The following is a 19,260-nucleotide window of genomic DNA, read 5'->3' as shown; positions in this document are numbered from 1 at the left end:
ATATTTTTTATTTATTTATATTTTAAAAATTAGTTATATTACATTTTTAAGTCAATTTTTTTAACTAATATTTATAAATTTTTCAATTATAAAAACAATCATAAATTAATTCATTAAAAAATATTTAATTTGGTCGCAAAAAACTTTTCAAAACATCTATACAATATATACTTTTACTTACACTCTATGTATTATTATACAGTACTGTAAAATGCTGACTTTAGGATTTGAAAGCTTTTAACATTATGCAACCTAGATTACAGTATTAATATTTGATAGATTAAATACTCTAATTCATGTTAATTAAGTAAATTATTGAATTATTAATTTATTGCATAATTTATTACAATTATTTTAAACATTTCTGGTAGAACAATGACAGATGTCACATTAAGTGGACTCGCATAATATTATTTTTCGTAACCTATACTTGTAGAAAGTACTATAGATAACAAAAATCTGGATTTGATAAGTAACACCTGTTTCTCCATTTACAATAATTTATACAATGTAACAAGTAGATTGATTTTATTACTCATCCTCTAATATACAATTACGACCTAGATAGCTATTTATATACATTTTTAGACAACTAATTTCCATTGTGCTCAACAGATAAAATTGCTTAATTAAAAATATTTGATTAACAATTAAAAATAATAACTAATATAGGTTAGGTTCAATCAATTAGGGAATGAGGTAATCAACTGGTTACTCAAGTCGTTCGTCGTCTTTGTTAATTATGGAAATATTGTTAGTTAACGATTGGTGAGTGCCTGCAGAATGTCGAGTTTTGCGGGAATTTTAAGTTGTTTCCAGAGGTGCACTTCTACAGTCGTCCAACACACTGAACTCGTATTTTACAAGTAAGTCGCATTTACTTTTTACGTTTCTTCGTTACTGAATTAGTATGTATTAATTACTTGTGTTGTTCAAATTTATTGTTATTAGATTACATATATACATTTACAAATACTTTGCTCAAGGTAAAATACTCGTACAAAAACTAAGTAATAATATGCACTTTCTTTTTATTATAGCCATTAGTAAACTTGATTTAAACAGCATTAGTGGCAATTTCATACAAATCAACATAAACGTTTAATTTATAATAGCTAATTACAAAGTGTGGTGTAAATTAAAATTGTTAATTTTAAATTACTTGTTAATTAATTATTTAATGAATTAACACTTTTTTGAATTCTCCTTAGATTGGGAGTAAATGTCGGAAAATTCCCCATAAGAACAATAGCAATATGTTGGCTGGTAGTGATTTTGAGTTCGTTTGGATTCTTTCGATTTCGACAAGAAAAAAACCCTTTGAAGTTATGGGTGCCCCCATATACAAGTTTCATTCGCGACTCCCAATGGCTGATGTCGACGGTGGAACGCGGCTTTCGAGTGCAAAGCGTCATTATTAGCGCAGATGACGTTCTGACGCCCGACGTATTGAGAACTGTGCGTAAAAATCTTTGTTGTTTATACCTCAATTGATTTTAAACCGTTTTCCAGCTCTACGATTTAGACAATCAAGTCAGAAACTCCAAGACTTCAGATAACATTCGATGGGAAGACGTTTGTTTCAAGTAATATCAATTATCTCGACCCTGTTATTTAATTTTTAGCGTCTCATTTTAGAATACCAAAAATGGATAAAAAGCTCCTTCAAATCTTTAATCTAGATAATTCGGATCCCACAAACAATAAAACTTTCGACCCAAGCATCAACTTAAATCCTGCATTGTATTGTAGTTTCGTAGAAGTAATGCAACAGGAATGTTTTGAAAGAAGTATTTTAGAATTGTGGGACTTTAACGAAACTAAAATTGAACAGTTGACAAAAAGTGATATTTTAAGTGTGATAAACTCTTTAATGACAGAGTTAGTTCAATTAAAATCGCCAAAGATGTAAAATAAACGTTTTTCAATTTTAGTCCTATTTTTGGAAGGATGAAAAACTACAAAGACCTTCTTGGAGGCATAGAAACCGATTCAAGTGGCAAAATAGTAAAAGCCAAAGCTATCACCAATATTTGGTGGGTTAATATTAATTTTTCCACTGTGGATATGGATAAAGTCGGGAATATGGCGGGAACTGCTGATTGGGTACAATCCATTCCGAATTGTCAACATTGTTCATGCAAATTAACAATACATTTTAGGCATCAGAAGAAGCCTTGAGTTGGGAACTAAATTTTTTAGAAATAATGAAAAATGCATCCCAATATATTAATTACGATTATGTCTACGCATCTGGAAGAAGTTTTGGAGACATTAGCAACGCGACTATGTTTCAAGACATTAACAAACTAATTCTTGGAGTTTTCATCATGGTGATCTATGTACAAATAGTATTATCCAAATTCAATTTCATAGAATCAAGAGTATGTTTCCAAAACTGTTACAACTAAGTGTATATAAAAGTTAAATGCAGGTAATTTTAGGATCATTAGGATTATTAACTATAGGCATGTCTTTTATAGTTGGATGTGGTTTATGTTCCTTGTTTGGAGTTTATTATGGACCTGTCCACACCAGTTTGCCATTTCTTTTAATGGGTTTAGGTAGGACAATATTCTACATAAATATTTATAAAAAAATAAAAATTTAAGGTGTGGATGACATGTTTGTGATAATGACATGTTGGAACGAGCTGGGGGAAAGTTGCAAAAATCGACCACTACCGGAGAAGGTTGGAATGATGTTGAAACATGCTGGTGTTTCAATAACAGTGACTTCTATAACTGATGTCATTGCTTTCATCATCGGATCATCAACAGTAAATGCACTAAAACCCATTTAAATACATATCAATCGATTTTTCTTATTATAGATTTTGCCATGTCTCGAGTCGTTCTGCATTTATGCAGGTTTATGCGTGTTAATGATTTATATTTTTTCGATAACGTTTTTCACCGCCTGTTTAGTATTAGACGAGTATAGAATAAACTCAGGACGAAATGGTATTTTAATATGTATTAAACACAAGAAACATGTGCCAAACAAGTGCAGTCAAGTTAACTACACCAATAAAGTATTTGAAGCGCTTTACACAAATGTGATATTTACCACTCCCGGAAAAGTATGTTCTTTAAAAAATCCTTGTATTAAAAAATAAGAATTGCTTTTTTAGATAATTGTGATAGTAATTTCAATAGTTTGTCTCGGATTCAGTATTGAAAGTTCCTTAAAACTAGAAAAACACTTCGATCCCCTTTGGTTCATACCATCAAATACATACATGGGAAAATTTATTAAAACAAGGGTGCATTACTACCCTACGTATGGTATGGATGCTGCTTTGTACATGGGACAGATTAATTACACCCACGAATTGACCAACATCAAACGAATGGTTGATGAGTTACAAAATTTAAGCAACATCACCTCTAACGTTGTATCGTGGGTTGATCCATTTCGAAATTTCGTCTTCGACAATTTTAATCATGGTAGTAACTATTATTCTTTATTATTAATTTGAGCATTAATTGGAATATTTTAGATGTGTACGAAAGTCCCTTGGATGAAGACAGATTTAATTTATTTTTGTCCAAATTCCTCTTCAGCCCAAAGCACGCAATTTTCCAAGCAAACTTCCAGTTTGAACGACCAATAGAATGTGGAATTCCAGTTTCTAAAATAAAGGCAAGTATTTACCAACTCGGTAATTAAAATAATAGAAGACACTTTTAGATGGCCAGTATTAACTTCTATTTCAAACATTTCTCGCACCCAAAAGAATACATACCCGCAATGCACGAAGTAAGACGAATACCCGCCGGTTCGAATTTTACTACGGGTGACATGTTTTCTACAGTATGGTCTAAAGTGTTCGCCACATGGATCACGGACGAAGTAAAACACATTTTCTGTTATTGAGACGAAACCCACGAAACTATTGTTCTAGGTCATCGACATTGAAGTGATGAGAAACCTTCAACTAGCCTTATTATGCGTGATGGGATGCACAGTACTGCTCATCACCGACCTACAGATCTGCTTTTGGATCTTCATTTGCGTCCTAATCACCATGGTCAACGTCTGTGGCTTCATGCAAAGATGGGGATTAACCATTGATTTGGTGTCTTGCATTGGATTGGAATTGGCTATTGGTTTGTGCGTGGATTACGCCACGCACATTGGGCACACCTTTTTGACTGTACAAAATGGAAGTAGGGCTGAAAGAGCTTTGGAGACTGTCAGTACTATTGGAAGTGCTGTTTTGTACGGAGGACTGTCTACTTTAATTGGAGTGTGTATGTTAAGCCAGTCAGATGCTTACACCTTTAGAGCTTTTTTCAAAGTAATGATAATGACAAATATATTATAAGTTGTACTAATAATATTCCCATTACAGATTTTCCTTCTAGTCATATTATTTGGATTGTTTCATGGTGTGGTATTATTGCCAGTGATCTTAAGTTGGGTGGGCTCCAAACCTTACAGAAAACACAACCTAGTTCCTCAAACTGACATAGAAATTAAATAAATAGTATACAATCATATTTGTAGATAGATTTAAATAAAATTTATTTTGTTAAATATTTTTTACATAGTACTATAAGGAGACTAACTATAATATTTACAAAGTTATAAAAATACTTGTATATATTTTCGGTAAGTGTACAGTCCAAAGTAAGCTTTATATTTGTTAAATAAATTAAAAAATATATGACAAACTAACATAAATACAAATATTCAAGACATATCAAATCTAATTCTACGTCTTGAACAATTTAAGGCAGTCTCTAAATTCTTAAACTATACATATTTACATCAGTTTGTCGCCAATAAAAATCTTCGACTTCACATTTTTACATTTTGTTTATAATTACTGTTGTCGTTCTTAACAAATCGCCTCTTGTAGTAAAAAACAGCTAGAAATGCGGCTGTAAGAAAAGCCAATCCTGCAATGATGCCAGTCGACACTGCTTTTATACTTTTATAGCCAGGAAAAATAGCTGTGACTTTTTCTGACACCGCCTGTTGATCGTCTAAAGAAATTGCTACTACTTGTATATCGTATTCGTTTCCCTCCAGAAGATTCGTTACTACAAAATTAAAATTTTAATTGTGGAATCTGTATGTCTATATATTCGTCCAACTTACTCAAATAACTTGTATCAGTTGTTTCATCGGATCCAAATATATATTCATCAGGACCTTGACTCCATCTCACAACATACTTCTTCAAATGTTCCATGCCATATTCAGGACGTTCCCAGGTTACCAAAAGTCCATCATTTTGACTACTAACCGTCACATTTCTAGGATAACCAATTGGAGGAAATCCGGTGCTTTTGAACGTTTCTGTTTCCCCATCTGCGTTTTTCGTCCAAATACGAAGCGATTTACTAAACAATCCGTCACCATTATCGTCTTTACACAGTACCATAAATTCATATTCAGTTTCTATAAAGAAAATTAATTATTGAGACTTACATACTAACAACCTAGAACAACCGACCAGGTTTCAAATTTGTAATGGTGGCCTCCAAAGTCCTGATGTTCGGAACAGGATACGTCTTCCATTCAGTTTGATCAACAGCTTTGTACCAAACGCTAAAGTCAATGTTCGCTCGTTGTCTTCCAGCCAACCAACTAATATGCACTGAATATGGACTAGAAACTGCTGATAAATTGTATGGTGCACTTGATGGAATATTCTCCACCAACAGTTCAGTTTCTGCCGTTATTGTCGCTGCTTTATTCGTGGCAGAACACTGATATAATCCTCGATCATGTTCTTCGATATCTACTATTGTTAAGTTGCCGTCTTTTATTGAGTATCTGCCCACAGGAAGAGACTGCCCATCTTTCTATAATTAAGTATTTCAGATTTTCCTTCAATGGTACCAAATATTGATACTTACTCTGTACCAAACGATTATTGGTTTGTGTCCATTGTCACCATCAGTAGCATCACAAGGCATCTCAACAGTTTCCCCCAATTTCTTCAGATATAAATTGTGCGGAGTGTGCACGAAAACCGGAGGCCTTTGTACCATCACGTGCATAATTGGTGACGGACCTTGAGTCCCTAAGTCATTGTATGGTGTACAAGTATACCTAGTAAAAATTAACATTAACAACTTTTGTTTTAAACAGTTACAAATTTTTATTACTTTCCGTTGTGTGTTTCATCAACTTTATTGAAATACAAACTACCATTTCGTCTGTAAAACACACCTTGAATGTTGTAAGGATCGAATAAAAAGCCATCTTTTTCCCATCTTAAGTTGGTTAAGGGTGGATTTGCTCTGAAGTGACAGTCTATCAAAGCTGGCCTTCCAAATGGTAAATAGATTTCTGGAGGTGCGTATATAACCTTCGCTTTGTCTACAACAATAAAACATAAAAACCACGAACAAATATAACAATGAAAAATTACATTGAACGTTGAGGAAGGCTCTGGTGAGCTGTTTTTCTCCAATGTCATTGGAGGCTTCGCACTCATACTCGCCATAGTCGCCTAAATCAGTGGGATGAATGACAAGGGTGTTGTCTTTGGTTATCCAAGATCTTTGCATGAGATCGTGGTACTCCTCAAGAGGAATATTGTCCTTAAACCATTTTATTTTAACCGTCAGGTCTTTTGCCAGACAATCGAACTGCGCCTCCTCCCCTTCCAAGACTGTTTTGTTTATCGGAGGCACAGCCAACAGATTTCCACCTGAAAAGCGGGATTGATTTACAATTTTAATAGCTTTTATAAATAATTGTCGTACCGCTAACTGTGAGGTGAAACCACGTTCCATTGTTACGACTGCTGGGATTTCTGTTGGGGTAGATGATCTTGCATTCGAACCATCCAGCATCCGATTCTCGGATGGAGGTTAAGTTGATGGATGCCTTTCCATACTGTTGGAAGTTGTGGAAGCCTCTGTTTAGAAGATTTATCCTACCTACGTAATCGTCGGATTCCGTCACGATTCCATCTCGCCACGAATAAATAACTTCACCCTGAATTAAGTTACAGTTTGTTTATTATATTAAAACTGTTTAATTTGAAATTGTAAATATTTATATTTTCCCATCCTATAATGACATTGAAAAATATATATTTGAAGTCGTTTATTATTCACCAGTATTAATTTATTTTTAAATTTAATATTAGTAATCTGATCAGAAAACATTTTGAAATGCACACTTTATTATGGTATAAAATTATTTGCAATACAATATCGTTGTGAAAATTAATTACTGATATTAAATAGTTGATAAACAAACAACAAAAACAATACGTTTATATCAATAAATGTACAAAGACAAAAGGTCCAGAATTATCCTAATAACAAAAATAAGCAAATAAAAGGTATACCATAAATAATCAAAATAAATTGGGTAACGTTCTATAATTAATTTTGTTTACATTATTCTCGTTAAGTTAATTTAAAATTGACCTAACTAATGTGATTAAATTTATTTATTTCCTTCCCACTTTCGATAAAACTAATCTAATTAAAGACGACTTGCGGCCATTTAATTTGATACAATTGTTATCCTATATTTATAGCTGATGTCCACATATGGTTTCATTGACATGCAGTTGGAGACCTAAGTGGATGAAGGTGTTAACAAACATTCCGTTGAAGGTTGAGATATTTATGGTCTAAGTTCCATTACTTCTTTCTCGAATTTATCTTAGTAAGAAGCGTATATTAAAAATTTACGTACTCCTTTCCTCCAGATGAGTTTGTAGGGAATGGGTATCTCCTGAGGGAAGTCGATCTCACAGTTGAAGATCACATAATCGCCGACCGCACCGGTCAGATAAGTGGGCTGGTTATCATTAAAATAATACGATAGGACGGCGGGAAAGCACAGGAAAAACGGCACGATCACATGAAAAACAGCAACGCCACTTAACATTTTACCACACTTGCGACACAAATCGTCTTCGTCGACTGGAACAAAAACTGGAAACGCGAAACGGAATCAATTGCGGAGCGATAGAGGCATCAACATGATTAGCATTAGACCGTGATAGAGAGCGGACTGTACTAACGCTGTTTTGCCTATGTATTCTATACGACGGTCGGCAATAACTATTGTATTACGTTGTGTTATTTTTTTCGTTTCTTTAATGGCTAATGATGGTTAAAAGGCAGAGGTGGGCCAGGAATTAATTACTGGGACGTGTCGCGGGAATGAGAATTAACAGGAGACTTATGTGGGATTGGTAAATGAGGTGACAATACAATACGTGTATGGCACATCAACATCCGGGTTATTATTTAACTCTTACATTATTGTTTTTGTTATTTTGGTATATAAACTGTCATTAGCAGCAGGACACTTTTATGAATAACAAATTTGACAATAAAAATTTAAACAAAGCATACCGAATAATTAATAACAAAGTAACATAATATATTTAAAAAATTAGTAGACAAAACTTCTTTAAATTTTGAAATATATCACCATTTTAAACAATTCTAAACCTACATGGTATATAAACAACAAAATGTAACAATTTTGTTGTGGCATGTTTGTTAATATAAAAATTATTTTATTACTTAAGTGTGATTAGATTATTTGCGACATTTTACCTCCCACAAACCAATTAAACCTGTAATGCTCAAATATAGATGATACAACATAAAAATTCGAGTCCAGGAATGATAAATTAAAAGAAAGATGTACTTTAGGTATGATACAATTTGAGAAGATGAAAATTTTTAATTTAAGAGAAGATTTAAGACCGAATCGCAGCGAACGAGAGCAAACAAACAAACGTCAATTTATCTAAATATCTTAGTGGCTTTTGCCTGGTTGATCAAAATGTAGGTGGACACGATTGAGCGTAATTGCTGCCCTCGTGAATGGACAATTTAGGGTTTCCGCCAATTTAAAACCCGTATTACACTTTAGAAATCTCCGATCGTACACACAGGAACCTTTTTTTATAGATTAAATATGTTTAAGTATTCGGTTTAAATTAATTCAATTGAATTAACGGAACAGAAGTAAATAATGATGAAATAACAACATGATTTAACGTTGATATATACAGTCCTGTCCAATTTTCCTGATCAATGATCAATTATCGGTTTACAATGAATTTATTTTTATCCGTCCCAGTCGCAAACTATTTCCGACAAAACATCCAATCAAAACGTAAACAATGGATCACTTCGATGCACCAAAATAATGATCTCTAATGCATCACAGCAAGTTTTTGCGTTTCTCGTCGGCTGCTTTTAATTTGCTATTGAGTCAGTATTAATAATGTGTGGGTTACGAATTATGATGTTTGTTAAAATTGGAACGAAACTTGCAAAGGTTTAAATGGAGCACGTTTAAAAAGGCTCAATTACGCGACAATTTACAGAATTTGATTAGAAGGCATGACCTCAATTCACAACACATTTTTGCGTGAGTAATACCTACCTCTGAAACTGTGTTCCTAAATTTTAGCTGCTTATACTTACCTAGCTCATAACTTTGAATGATTAGAGTAGGTAGTGGAATAAAAGTCTGTGTTTTTATGAGATCTGGCAACATTATTGTATTTTAGATGTGATGCTTTGTACAGCTTCAGTTACATAGTAACAACTGTATATAGTATTCTACACAACACTTAAATCTAATAGTACTACAGCTAATTTCAGTGTGCTCGTGGAAATGATATTAATTCATGTACAATCAGAGTTATATTAATTATACTTTTTCGGTTTTCGAATTTTAGAAAAAGATTTGTATTGTGCCTAAACTTGCAAAATTGTATTAAAATTGTGTTTTATTTTTATCCGTTTCTTAAATTAATTAAATAAATAAAGGCAAGATGTTGTATTTGGTTTTTAAATATGCGAAGTTGTATAAGTTATGGTTAAGAATTTGTTAGAATTTTCGTGTATTTTTTTACATTATTGTTTAAACATACACACAACCATTCACGCGAAAAAATAACAATTCAAACTATAAAATATAAATATAAACTTGTACTTATTTCAGACATTAAGAAACTAATATCACTATAAAATAAGCTACAGTTACAAACCACGAATCCATAGCAAATTCTTTAAATCATAATCGTTTGTATTCAAAATGAAAAAATGCTTGAAAACGATATGTTCTTGTAATTTCGAGGTAATACATTATTTATTAATAGGTACGACAAATATAAAAATCTTGTAACCGTAGCTTATTCTTATCACTATAGATTTGAACAACGCAAACAAACTATCAATTAAACGACCAGACTTAAAAAACGAATGTAAAAAGGATTATTTTATGTCTGGTCAAAAGATCAACCTAACAAACTGCCATGTTTATAAAAATCTCTAGATATTATATAAAACGCTCCCAACATCACAATAGTCTCATATTCACACTCAAGAACCGTGTTGTGAACAGACTTATCACAATAATTTTTAAATTAGATATCTCTACATCTCTTTTAATAAATATTACCGTGTCTATGCTACTCAAGGTACGAAATATAAAAAATAATAACTGGTCCAACCCTTTGGCGGAAGGACGAACCATTCACTTATAGATGAAGCCTAGTTTAGAATATTTTTATTGCACGATTATGACTTACATACATATAGAATAGGACCGCATCGAATTTTTATCAACAATAACAAAAATAAATAATAAAATTAAAATAAATTAGTCTGTTAGGTGGATCCCGTGAAATAAAACATCGGAGGACGAAAGCGTCCAATTAGAGCACTATTCAATCGTGATTTGAAGAAGAATGCGAAAGCATAAAACATATCAGTTTTATTAAATTACTATAGAGTGTAAGTAAGTAAATAGTTTCCATGCAGGTGAATCTATGCCACTTTATTCCTGATTTACTTCCCGAATCTGCGATAATTTAATCATGGACCACCTTCCAGAGGACCTGGACCGTTCGAGAGAGTGCTTGAAACTGGTTTGGAAACTGAAAAACTGTTGCATAGTGCTCTATAACATAGTAAGGTACTTTTACGTTATACACTGGTTTATGTCTAGTACACTTAGTATTACATTTTTGCAAAACAGCCTCACGGAATGTTTCGAGGCCAAAATGGCCTCCGTGATCCCGGGGGACCACGCTAAAGCGTTAGATTTATTACAAAACGATTTCCAATTCCGAGTAAAACCAATCGAATTTTAATTGCATCATCTTCGAGTAATAAATCGCGTCTATCTTATTGATGAGGTGATTGATTTTGCTCGGTATGGTTATGCGGGCGACGCCGCATTTTCACACTAGTTCAGCACAACGTCACTTTTTTAAAAAATCTTTTGAGATGTGTAGTGTTTCTTGAACGGAAACGGGAAAATATTGACGTCGGTAAACAATCATATTTCCTAGCCTAAGGTCCTAATTTTATTTAGAATAATTGTTTCGTCAAAATTTACAAACCTCCAAAATCTCTACGGCTTAATCCAATTACGATCTTTGCAGTAACAAAAGTCGGATGGGACATACAAAAGTATGTACATACACGAGTAAACTCCACTCACGATTTAATAAATAATTTGCCTTTGCTTGAATATATATGCATGTCAATAATAATTAATTAACTAGTTAAGTTTTAAACTATGTATAATATTATTTACAAATTGCTAGTAAAAAAGGATTTTTCCGTTTCCGTCCACGTGTATTAAATTGAGCATAACTTACACTCTACGAATAGAAATACGATGTAATTTGTTTTCATATAATGTGAATGAATACCTAAAATTAAGAATTTGTTGTTTATAATAAAAGTTCATTTATTGGAGTTTTGGTTCTGTTTTTTTCAATTTAATTTTAAATTTAGAACATATTTCGTTACAATAGTAGTTACGATATCACACTTAGGGTAGAATAAATTTTCATTTAAAGTCTTCATTAGTTTTTTAAACGAGGGAAAGGGGGTGAAACGCAACACTGCACTTTTTTCACGAATGTATTAAAAAAGAGCAACAGATCTTGGTGGTCGACGATTTTTTAATATTATAACACGCTGGCGCAAACGCAGAGCCAGTTTTCGTTTAGAATATGCTGTCATTTTATTTTGAATAGAACTTAAACAGAAAAGTAACAAAAACGACGATTTAAAATTGATCATTCGTAATTACAATAATACAAATAAGTATAATTAATTATAGCGGAGTACAAAATCATTCTTGTTACTTTCCCACATCAAAACAAAAAAGTCAAAACAGACATTTGTGCGCAATGACCCAATGACCCACCAAAACCGATTGCTCGACGCGTTAATACTCAGCAAGCGCTCTCCAGTTCCTGCGTCCGTCGTCTGCTGGCCTGCCTTTTCCTGAACTCGTTGAACTCCTCCTTCATCGCCTGCACTCTCGCATCGATGTTATCGTACCTCCCTCTCAACGTGCTGTAACTCTTCCTAGTCGTCGGAGGTCCCGAATCCAGATCTATATCTCTGGAACCTATTGGTGTTGAAGGAGTTGGCGTTGGGGTGCTGGGATCGAATTCGTAATGGCCGTCGACACTACCAACGTCTACAGCCTTGTGAAGGTGGTCGGAAGCTGACGGTGATGAAGATGCCAACTCCAACCAATGTCCCACTATGGGGGGAGGCGGGGGAAGGATCGTAGGCGGTGGAGGTGGTGCACGATATGGTGGAAGACGCCACTCGTTGAACATACTTCCGCTATGTGAGCTCTGGTTTTGCTGGGAGGTGTTTTTGCTACCGAAACCGCTGGAACTGCTCCTACTTTCTGGTGAACGATCTAAGTGGTCCAATTCTGGCGCACTTCTTGCCAGTCTCGCATGTCTTGGTGGCAACAGTCTACTCGCCCTTGATCTAGTTTGAGGTGCTACTCTAGGACTGTCACGAATAGGATGTACTGGTATAAAACCTTGATGCTCTTCATGTATTGCTCTCAAGCTGGGTAACTCTTGAGAATATCGTTCATGTACTGATTTCAATTGGATAAAACCTGGAGGTGTCGGGTAAGACCTCTCACCAGAACTTGGATAACGTACAGAGCTGAGGTCGCTAAAATACATTGGTGACCAAGGACTTAATAACAAACCACTAGAAGTGGCAGGAGAACTGGATTGAAACTTAGGGGTCATCGGACTGTAGATAGTAGGTATAGGTTTCAAAGTTGGATGCAAGATTTTTTGCCCCAGGAAAAAGTTGGTTAAAACCTTCGTGCTCTGACCAGAGGCGTCAGATCTAAGACTTAACTGACTCGGATATCCGACCAAAGGTTTTCTCCAAGACGCCCTATTCCTGCTCTTCCTGGGCAAAAACCCTCCGTCATCGCTGCTGCTCATGTTTGAAGGACTGTCGGCTCTCAAACTAAGAACGGAGTCGACGAGCACAAATCGACCGTCGGCTGCTCTGGAAATGCGCGCCAGAGATTTCGTTGAGCCGGTGTGCAGGTAATCCGGATGCCAGGTCAGGCTGGATAGGCTTCCCGACCGGCAACGGTCACGAGGCCAGATCCAGTTGGCAATGAACGCAAGGATTCTCATACCTGGTATTCTGCCTTTTCTAAATCTAGAGATATTTTGACTTTAGTACTTGTGTTTTTTCAAACCGATCTCTTCCACGTCCTTCAAAACATTATTTGATGATTTGAGAACTCGAAAAAACATGAATACATCCTTGGAAGAGATCGATTTTGATTTGATTAGCATACAAAAATACATCGACATGCATAAACAGAACACAAAGAAACAACAGGCACAACAAAAGCATGCTATGAATTTTTCCATTCCCATAAAAAGTTTTTAAAAAATTTCTCCCAAAAAGGTTCTCTCAAAATTAACATTTTGAAAACTGACTTATACATTATTCGATCTTAAAATATGAGCATGCAAGTTGATGGTACTTTTTTAATTTCTATTTCGGTTAATTTTTAAGTTTTGGATCCAGTCTAATCAAAAAAATCAAAAATAGCAAAATCGGGATTGGGACAATTCACTGGTTTGTTTTTCTTCCAACACCATAACTGAAGAAGCAACGCATTGCCATGGTGGTGGTGGACATAACAACGAGTGAAGTGCATGAATAAACCATAATAAAAAAATAAACAGAAAAAATCAAAACGATAATGAAATTGATAGAGAAAAGTGTTGGATTAAGAAAAAAGAAATACATGTGTGTGTTCGAGCCGTCGACGTGGACGTGACATCATCGTCGACCGCATTCTTCTTGTTTTTCCCTCCAGCGTCCGTCGATCCGGGCGGTGGGCATAACACACGATTCGAATCAGAAACTGATTTGTTTGGCCGATTTGGATCACGGTTCGGACGATTCGGTCGGTTAGAGAAATGCAAGAAAAAGAAAAAACAAAGGCGCGTTTAGTTATCTTGTCAATTTTTTTTATCACGATTATGATATTTGTTGTTTCGATGATGATTTTGTTTTGTGAAGCTGCCAGAAACATAATTTTATCCAAAGTCTATCAAATTGACTGGCAGCTACACTCTTGAATATTGAATGGTGATGATGGACAAACATACTCATGACATATAAAGATTGTTCAGTAGTAAGTTTGAGCAGTTTTGGTAGGATCTTAGGTTCCCTTTTAAAGACCAATTTTATGTCTGTTTTCGAGAACATTTTTCTTCTTCTAGTTCTGGATGCGGTGCGAACTAAATTATGAATCACGAGATGCTCCATTAATAACAGTTACATCTATTATTTCATGTTCAGGTGCCACAGAACCGTCCAAATCTGCCAGCAATAATAATAAAATGAATGAGAATAAACTCAACGCGAAAAAGTCAAGTAAAAAGTAGTTCTAAAGTAGTCTAAATGCTCCTACACAGAAAAAAACAGCCGACCCTAGGATCGACCCTACATTCCAGGAACAAATGAAGCACACTTAAGTCACAGTATACTGCGCTAGGTCATTTGTTTCTTCGGGCTTTCATTTCTTCTGTTTTAACGCAATATACTTTAACTCTACAGGTATCTAGAGTAGATCCCGCTACCAAATGCGATTACTGGACTCTGGATGAGGAGAATAATCAAATTATCACGTGGCATAAAATAGATATCCATTTGGCGATCAAGATTTACGAACCAGGAGCATAATTATTACATTTGGTCACATTGTACATAAGTTAAGTTTGGTTGAAACAGCTCATCAATTCTCTTAAATAACATTGAACACAAAATGATGAACGGTTCCTGTCACTTTTAGTGGAAGAATTATCGATGAAGAATACAAAAATAAAATGAAATTATGGTTGGTTCTCAAAAATGAATGCTAAAAGACAAGAAGAGAGAGAAAGAGTTTAGGGTGATCGCATGATGTAGCAAGACCAATAACGCCTGACGCTTACGGTTTGTGTCAACGCTTGTCCCGGGAATAATAAATACACTTTCGTAATCTCGGTACGACTCGGACTCAACCGTCCTATAAGAGGAGAATCATGATTCTAGTTTTGTCCAATTTAACACTTTCTATTTCTCCTCCATCAGACTGTCACCAAAAAACTTATATCTGGATATTAAATTCCGTTAAGAAGAAATAAAATTAGTCTATATGTTACATTTTGTCTACACTAAGTTATAATATACCTTCACCATTCTTAGTACAATTGTATAGTTTTGTTTTGTTAGTCTGGCGGAAGAGAAGTAGCAAGATTACAATGGTAGAGGATTAATTAGAACAGATTACAAAGATGGAATTGCAAGCCCTACTTACTTTTTCAAAGGCACTTGGCTGTCCGTGGCGTTTCCCCCGTTTCTAGAATCTGTTATTCTACATGCTACCATATTATAAGCTGAAAAAGAGACAACAGCAACTTATTAGAATGTATAGTTCATAAAAAAAGATCCAGTATTGATCTGTATCTGTGGATTTATAAAGATTAATTGTCTTCCAGATATTTCTTGTTACAATAAACAAAGAGGTTCATTTGTTGAAACAAGACGCTTACGATCGTTTGGAAGGGGATTTGTAGAAATGGTACCTTTTTCCTGTTTCCGTCTCTTCCGTTTATTGCAGATCTTGACGGCGCAGACCGACAGAATGATGGCGACGATAAAGAAAAGAATACCGCCAACGACCCCAGCGGTGATGGCTTTGTGCTTGACCCGCGCAGGCACCGAAAACTTGACCTCCTCGCTGCTCTCGTAGCTCTTGGTCGAATAGGCCAGGATGCGGAAGTAATAGGTCCTACCGCCGACGAGATTTTTGACCAGATAGTGCGTGTCCTCGGGCCGGATCTGCGCTTTGTTCAGCGTCTTCCAGGGGCCGTCAGTTCGATATTTGATCACGTAGTGCTGGATCAGATTCGCCCTTTCGATCGGCGGCATCCACGTTATCAGGAACCCGTTACTGATCTCGGTTACGGTCAGGTTCCGCGGGACACCAGGTTTTGGTCCTAGGGAATTTAGGAAATCTATTAAAATTCCAAAACAATCTGTTTCTTACAAACGGGATTTTGTTGTTGTTAAAAGAAATCAAATTGCTGTTCAAACAATTAGAAATTATATACAGTTCCATCTTCAGAAAATAAGATGCACAACAAAATAAAATGTTTTTTTATTTAAATAGTTCAACCAAAAATCATGCAATAACGTCAACATTGTAAGGTCGTGCGTCTCTTGTTAGACTTTAATATTGTTATAGTTTTTCTGCAGAGATTTGTTAGTTTTATTAGTACAATTTATTGTACCTTTTGGTTTGAGCACCGGTGGTAAAAACGAACTTCCTGAAGAGTCAGTCGGAAAAATAACATTACTATAGTCTAAAATATCTGAAACCAAAAAAACAAACACATGCAACAAACAAAAAAAAAACAATAATCATATTCGTAATCATTCCATTAAATCATACAATAATGTCTGGTACAAATATGTGTCTACTTTATGTATCGATTTGTTATTTAAAGAACAGTATAAAGAAAAACAAATCAAACTACACACATGCAAAACCATGACCTATATTATATGGACGGTTTATAACTGAATCGATTCCTGTCACACGCAAACACTTTAAACTACGTGCATTTGAACGTTTGTTGGTTGTTCTAAACATAGATCTGATGCAGATTATCGAAGGTGTTTATAAATAACAATGGTTGTGTGGGTAATAAAATAAAATGAATGTAAAATCATGCTTCTTTCTTAAACAGAGAAGAAATCTTACCCATGTTAGCAGAATCAGTATTATGAAAAGGGGTAGGGGTAACTTGAACTTTACTAGGTAAACCCACATCTTTTCCAAGACAGCAATCAAAAATACACATCTTTTTTATTAAACTGTTTAATCGATTAATTCATGAACTTACCCAGCGTTCTGACGGTGATGACTTTGCTCATCATTCCATCACCCAAAGCGTTTTTTCCGATCACTTGGAACTCGTAAGTCGTTCCTGGTGCCAGTCTATTAATCGTTACTTGTGTACTGCCTGAAGGAGTGACAGGAATGGTGCTCCATTCCGTGACTCCCGCTTCGCGGTACCACAAAGTGTAATCTTGTTTGTAATCCGGACCTCCGCTGTATCCCGGTAACCAGCTTAAGGTCACGTAGAATTCGGACGCGGTGCCGGTGAGGTTATAAGGTGCATGAGGCTGAGTACCTGTGAAAACTTAAATTTATTAAATTGTTAAATTAATTGACACAGTTACCTTCTACAACTAATTGGGAAGCGGTAACTATAGTAGCGACTTCGTTGGAGGCGACGCACTGATAGAAGCCGAAATCGGATCGGCGAAGGCTTTCAATGGTAATGTTGCCGCCCACTATTTTCACACGATTTTTCGGCAACGGAGACCCTGAACACACCATTAATTAAAATGAAATCATGTAATTGTTTTCGCTTACTCACCGTCTCTCCTTTGCCATTGAACGTTGGGTTTCTGAGTGCCCTCAGCTTCCAAAGCTTCGCAATGCATCTCAACAGTTTCCCCGACCTTCCGTTGATACATCGCTTCGGGTTCGACGGTGAACACCGGAGGCTTCCGGACCAAAACCTCCATCTGCCCGGAACTGCCCTGAGTACCTTGGGCGTTGTAAGGTGTGCACGTGTACCTCCCCTGATGGTTCTCGTTGACACGCGTGAACAGTAACGAGCCATTGTTCATGATCACGATGTCCTGCAGCATCAGATTTAACACATTCTGAGCATTACATCAATATAATTCTTTTCATACAGTGCCAATCAATAATTGTCTGTTAATTTATTTAAATCTATTTATATGGTTGTAATTTAAACTTAAACGACATTTTTTGAAGACCACTGTAGTTGGTTTGATGTTGTTTTGATAAATGGAACATTTTTGTTCTTACCTTTGTTTGATAGGGTTCTAAAAGTCTCTTGTCTTTGGTCCATGTGACGTACTGTAGAGGAGGGTTTGCTTTGATGTAACACTGAACTACGCCGGCCAATCTGAAGGGTAGATACTGAACAGTTGGGGTAAATGTTACTTTGGCTGGATCTAAAACAGTTTTCACAACCTTAGTAAGGTAACAATAAAAATTAAAATTAAGCATACATTCGACATTTAGATAGGCGGAAGCAGATTGAGGTTCCCCAATTCCATTGCTGACTTCGCACATGTACTGACCAGAGTCATCGGAACTAACTGGATTGATAACTAACGAACCATCCCTCCTGATGGTCACCCTTGTTTCTAATGATGAAACATCTTTAACCGGTGCACCTTCTCTGTACCATCGCACCGTCACGTTTCCCGGTTGGGCCTTAGCCTCACAGTTAAACTGGACCTAAACCAAAAATTTGTAAAACTCCTTAAATGTTTTATTGTGAATTTGTACCTTTTCGCCTTCGAGTTTGGTCTGATTGGTGGGCGGTACCATAATAACAGCACCTCCGGCAATAATTACTCTGGCAGTGTGCGAGATTTGTCCCTCGCCGTTTCTGGCGATGCACGTGTAATCACCGATGTCCTCGTGTCGGATGTTCGAGATCCTCAACTCGGTGCCGTCGTTGAAGATGCCTACGCGAGGAACAAAGAAACAAACTAGATGAGGGGGTAGTGACGGCTCTAACAAGAAGAGAAGAGGGGGTAGATACTAACGGGGAGCGCAGCTAGTTCGAATAACCGTCATAGTGGGTTACGTTTGATGAGGGAAGTGTCGTCTTTCGTTTGTGGGGTTTTTTAACTGGTTTCTTTTATGCTCACATTTCAGTTAAAATGGGAATTACATTTCACTGTCTGTACTTGTCTGTTTTAATTATGTTACGTTAACTACTTCGTGTAATTGTTTTTTATAAAGGATAGATGTTTAGTAATAAAATAAAGTAATTCACATTTAAAAAACACAACTGACGTTGATCGAATTGAGGCCAATCAATTATTCAAC

The 19,260-nt window shown here is 35.6% G+C and overlaps 3 protein-coding genes across 10 annotated transcripts in view; 1 reads left to right on the top strand and 2 right to left on the bottom strand.

Moving 5' to 3' along the window:
- The first annotated feature begins 436 nt into the window (after nucleotides 1-436).
- Nucleotides 437-4,542, top strand: LOC109598194 (patched domain-containing protein 3-like). Its single transcript, XM_049969687.1, has 15 exons — nucleotides 437-699; nucleotides 759-866; nucleotides 1,212-1,458; nucleotides 1,513-1,586; nucleotides 1,639-1,881; nucleotides 1,935-2,106; nucleotides 2,163-2,384; nucleotides 2,435-2,564; nucleotides 2,613-2,779; nucleotides 2,834-3,082; nucleotides 3,134-3,449; nucleotides 3,503-3,645; nucleotides 3,694-3,855; nucleotides 3,908-4,303; nucleotides 4,358-4,542. Exons 2-15 carry the CDS (start codon nucleotides 784-786, stop codon nucleotides 4,487-4,489), a joined length of 2,736 nt encoding a protein of 911 aa, XP_049825644.1. The 5' UTR covers nucleotides 437-699; nucleotides 759-783; the 3' UTR covers nucleotides 4,490-4,542.
- Nucleotides 4,514-8,045, bottom strand: LOC109607430 (protein borderless). Its single transcript, XM_020023915.2, has 8 exons — nucleotides 7,678-8,045; nucleotides 6,729-6,963; nucleotides 6,392-6,673; nucleotides 6,126-6,339; nucleotides 5,874-6,069; nucleotides 5,468-5,819; nucleotides 5,110-5,412; nucleotides 4,514-5,051 (listed from the first exon to the last, which is right to left on the bottom strand). The coding sequence occupies exons 1-8, from the start codon at nucleotides 7,870-7,872 to the stop codon at nucleotides 4,807-4,809; spliced, it is 2,022 nt and encodes a 673-aa protein (XP_019879474.2). The 5' UTR covers nucleotides 7,873-8,045; the 3' UTR covers nucleotides 4,514-4,806.
- A 1,440-nt stretch (nucleotides 8,046-9,485) lies between these two features.
- The window catches only part of LOC109598183 (protein turtle), a 47,620-nt gene continuing 37,845 nt past the window's right edge, over nucleotides 9,486-19,260 (bottom strand). For 4 of the 8 annotated variants that reach the window (XM_049969368.1, XM_049969372.1, XM_049969370.1 and 1 more), the window contains 10 exons: nucleotides 18,712-18,893; nucleotides 18,429-18,660; nucleotides 18,223-18,371; nucleotides 17,762-18,029; nucleotides 17,562-17,708; nucleotides 17,222-17,512; nucleotides 17,080-17,148; nucleotides 15,899-16,330; nucleotides 15,631-15,709; nucleotides 9,486-13,469 (listed from right to left, as the gene is read on the bottom strand). In XM_049969368.1, the coding sequence (XP_049825325.1) occupies nucleotides 12,209-13,469; nucleotides 15,631-15,709; nucleotides 15,899-16,330; nucleotides 17,080-17,148; nucleotides 17,222-17,512; nucleotides 17,562-17,708; nucleotides 17,762-18,029; nucleotides 18,223-18,371; nucleotides 18,429-18,660; nucleotides 18,712-18,893 (3,110 nt within the window). In that variant the 3' untranslated portion in view covers nucleotides 9,486-12,208. Of the gene's footprint in view, nucleotides 13,470-14,070; nucleotides 14,191-15,265; nucleotides 15,340-15,630; nucleotides 15,710-15,898; nucleotides 16,331-16,606; nucleotides 16,688-17,079; nucleotides 17,149-17,221; nucleotides 17,513-17,561; nucleotides 17,709-17,761; nucleotides 18,030-18,222; nucleotides 18,372-18,428; nucleotides 18,661-18,711; nucleotides 18,894-19,260 lie in introns of all 8 variants that reach the window. The other 4 variants (XM_049969374.1, XM_020014033.2, XM_049969371.1 and 1 more) reach the window with 4 other exon arrangements.

Source organism: Aethina tumida, chromosome 7, assembly GCF_024364675.1.
Source record: "Aethina tumida isolate Nest 87 chromosome 7, icAetTumi1.1, whole genome shotgun sequence".
Classification (NCBI taxonomy): Eukaryota; Metazoa; Arthropoda; class Insecta; order Coleoptera; family Nitidulidae; genus Aethina; species Aethina tumida.
This window is presented reverse-complemented; position numbering and strand designations above follow the sequence as displayed.

What these genes read in the sequence shown, in the direction of transcription:
- LOC109598194 (XM_049969687.1), top strand. Translation starts at nt 784, where the DNA reads ATGTCGAGTTTTGCGGGAATTTTAAGTTGTTTCCAGAGGTGCACTTCT. An exon ending in CTTCGACAATTTTAATCATG is followed by an intron (nt 3,450 to 3,502) that starts GTAGTAACTATT and finishes GGAATATTTTAG; the next exon opens with ATGTGTACGAAAGTCCCTTG. An exon ending in CCTTTAGAGCTTTTTTCAAA is followed by an intron (nt 4,304 to 4,357) that starts GTAATGATAATG and finishes TTCCCATTACAG; the next exon opens with ATTTTCCTTCTAGTCATATT.
- LOC109607430 (XM_020023915.2), bottom strand. Translation starts at nt 7,872, where the DNA reads ATGTTAAGTGGCGTTGCTGTTTTTCATGTGATCGTGCCGTTTTTCCTG. An exon ending in CAATAATCGTTTGGTACAGA is followed by an intron (nt 5,820 to 5,873) that starts GTAAGTATCAAT and finishes ACTTAATTATAG; the next exon opens with AAAGATGGGCAGTCTCTTCC. An exon ending in CATTACAAATTTGAAACCTG is followed by an intron (nt 5,413 to 5,467) that starts GTCGGTTGTTCT and finishes TTTTCTTTATAG; the next exon opens with AAACTGAATATGAATTTATG.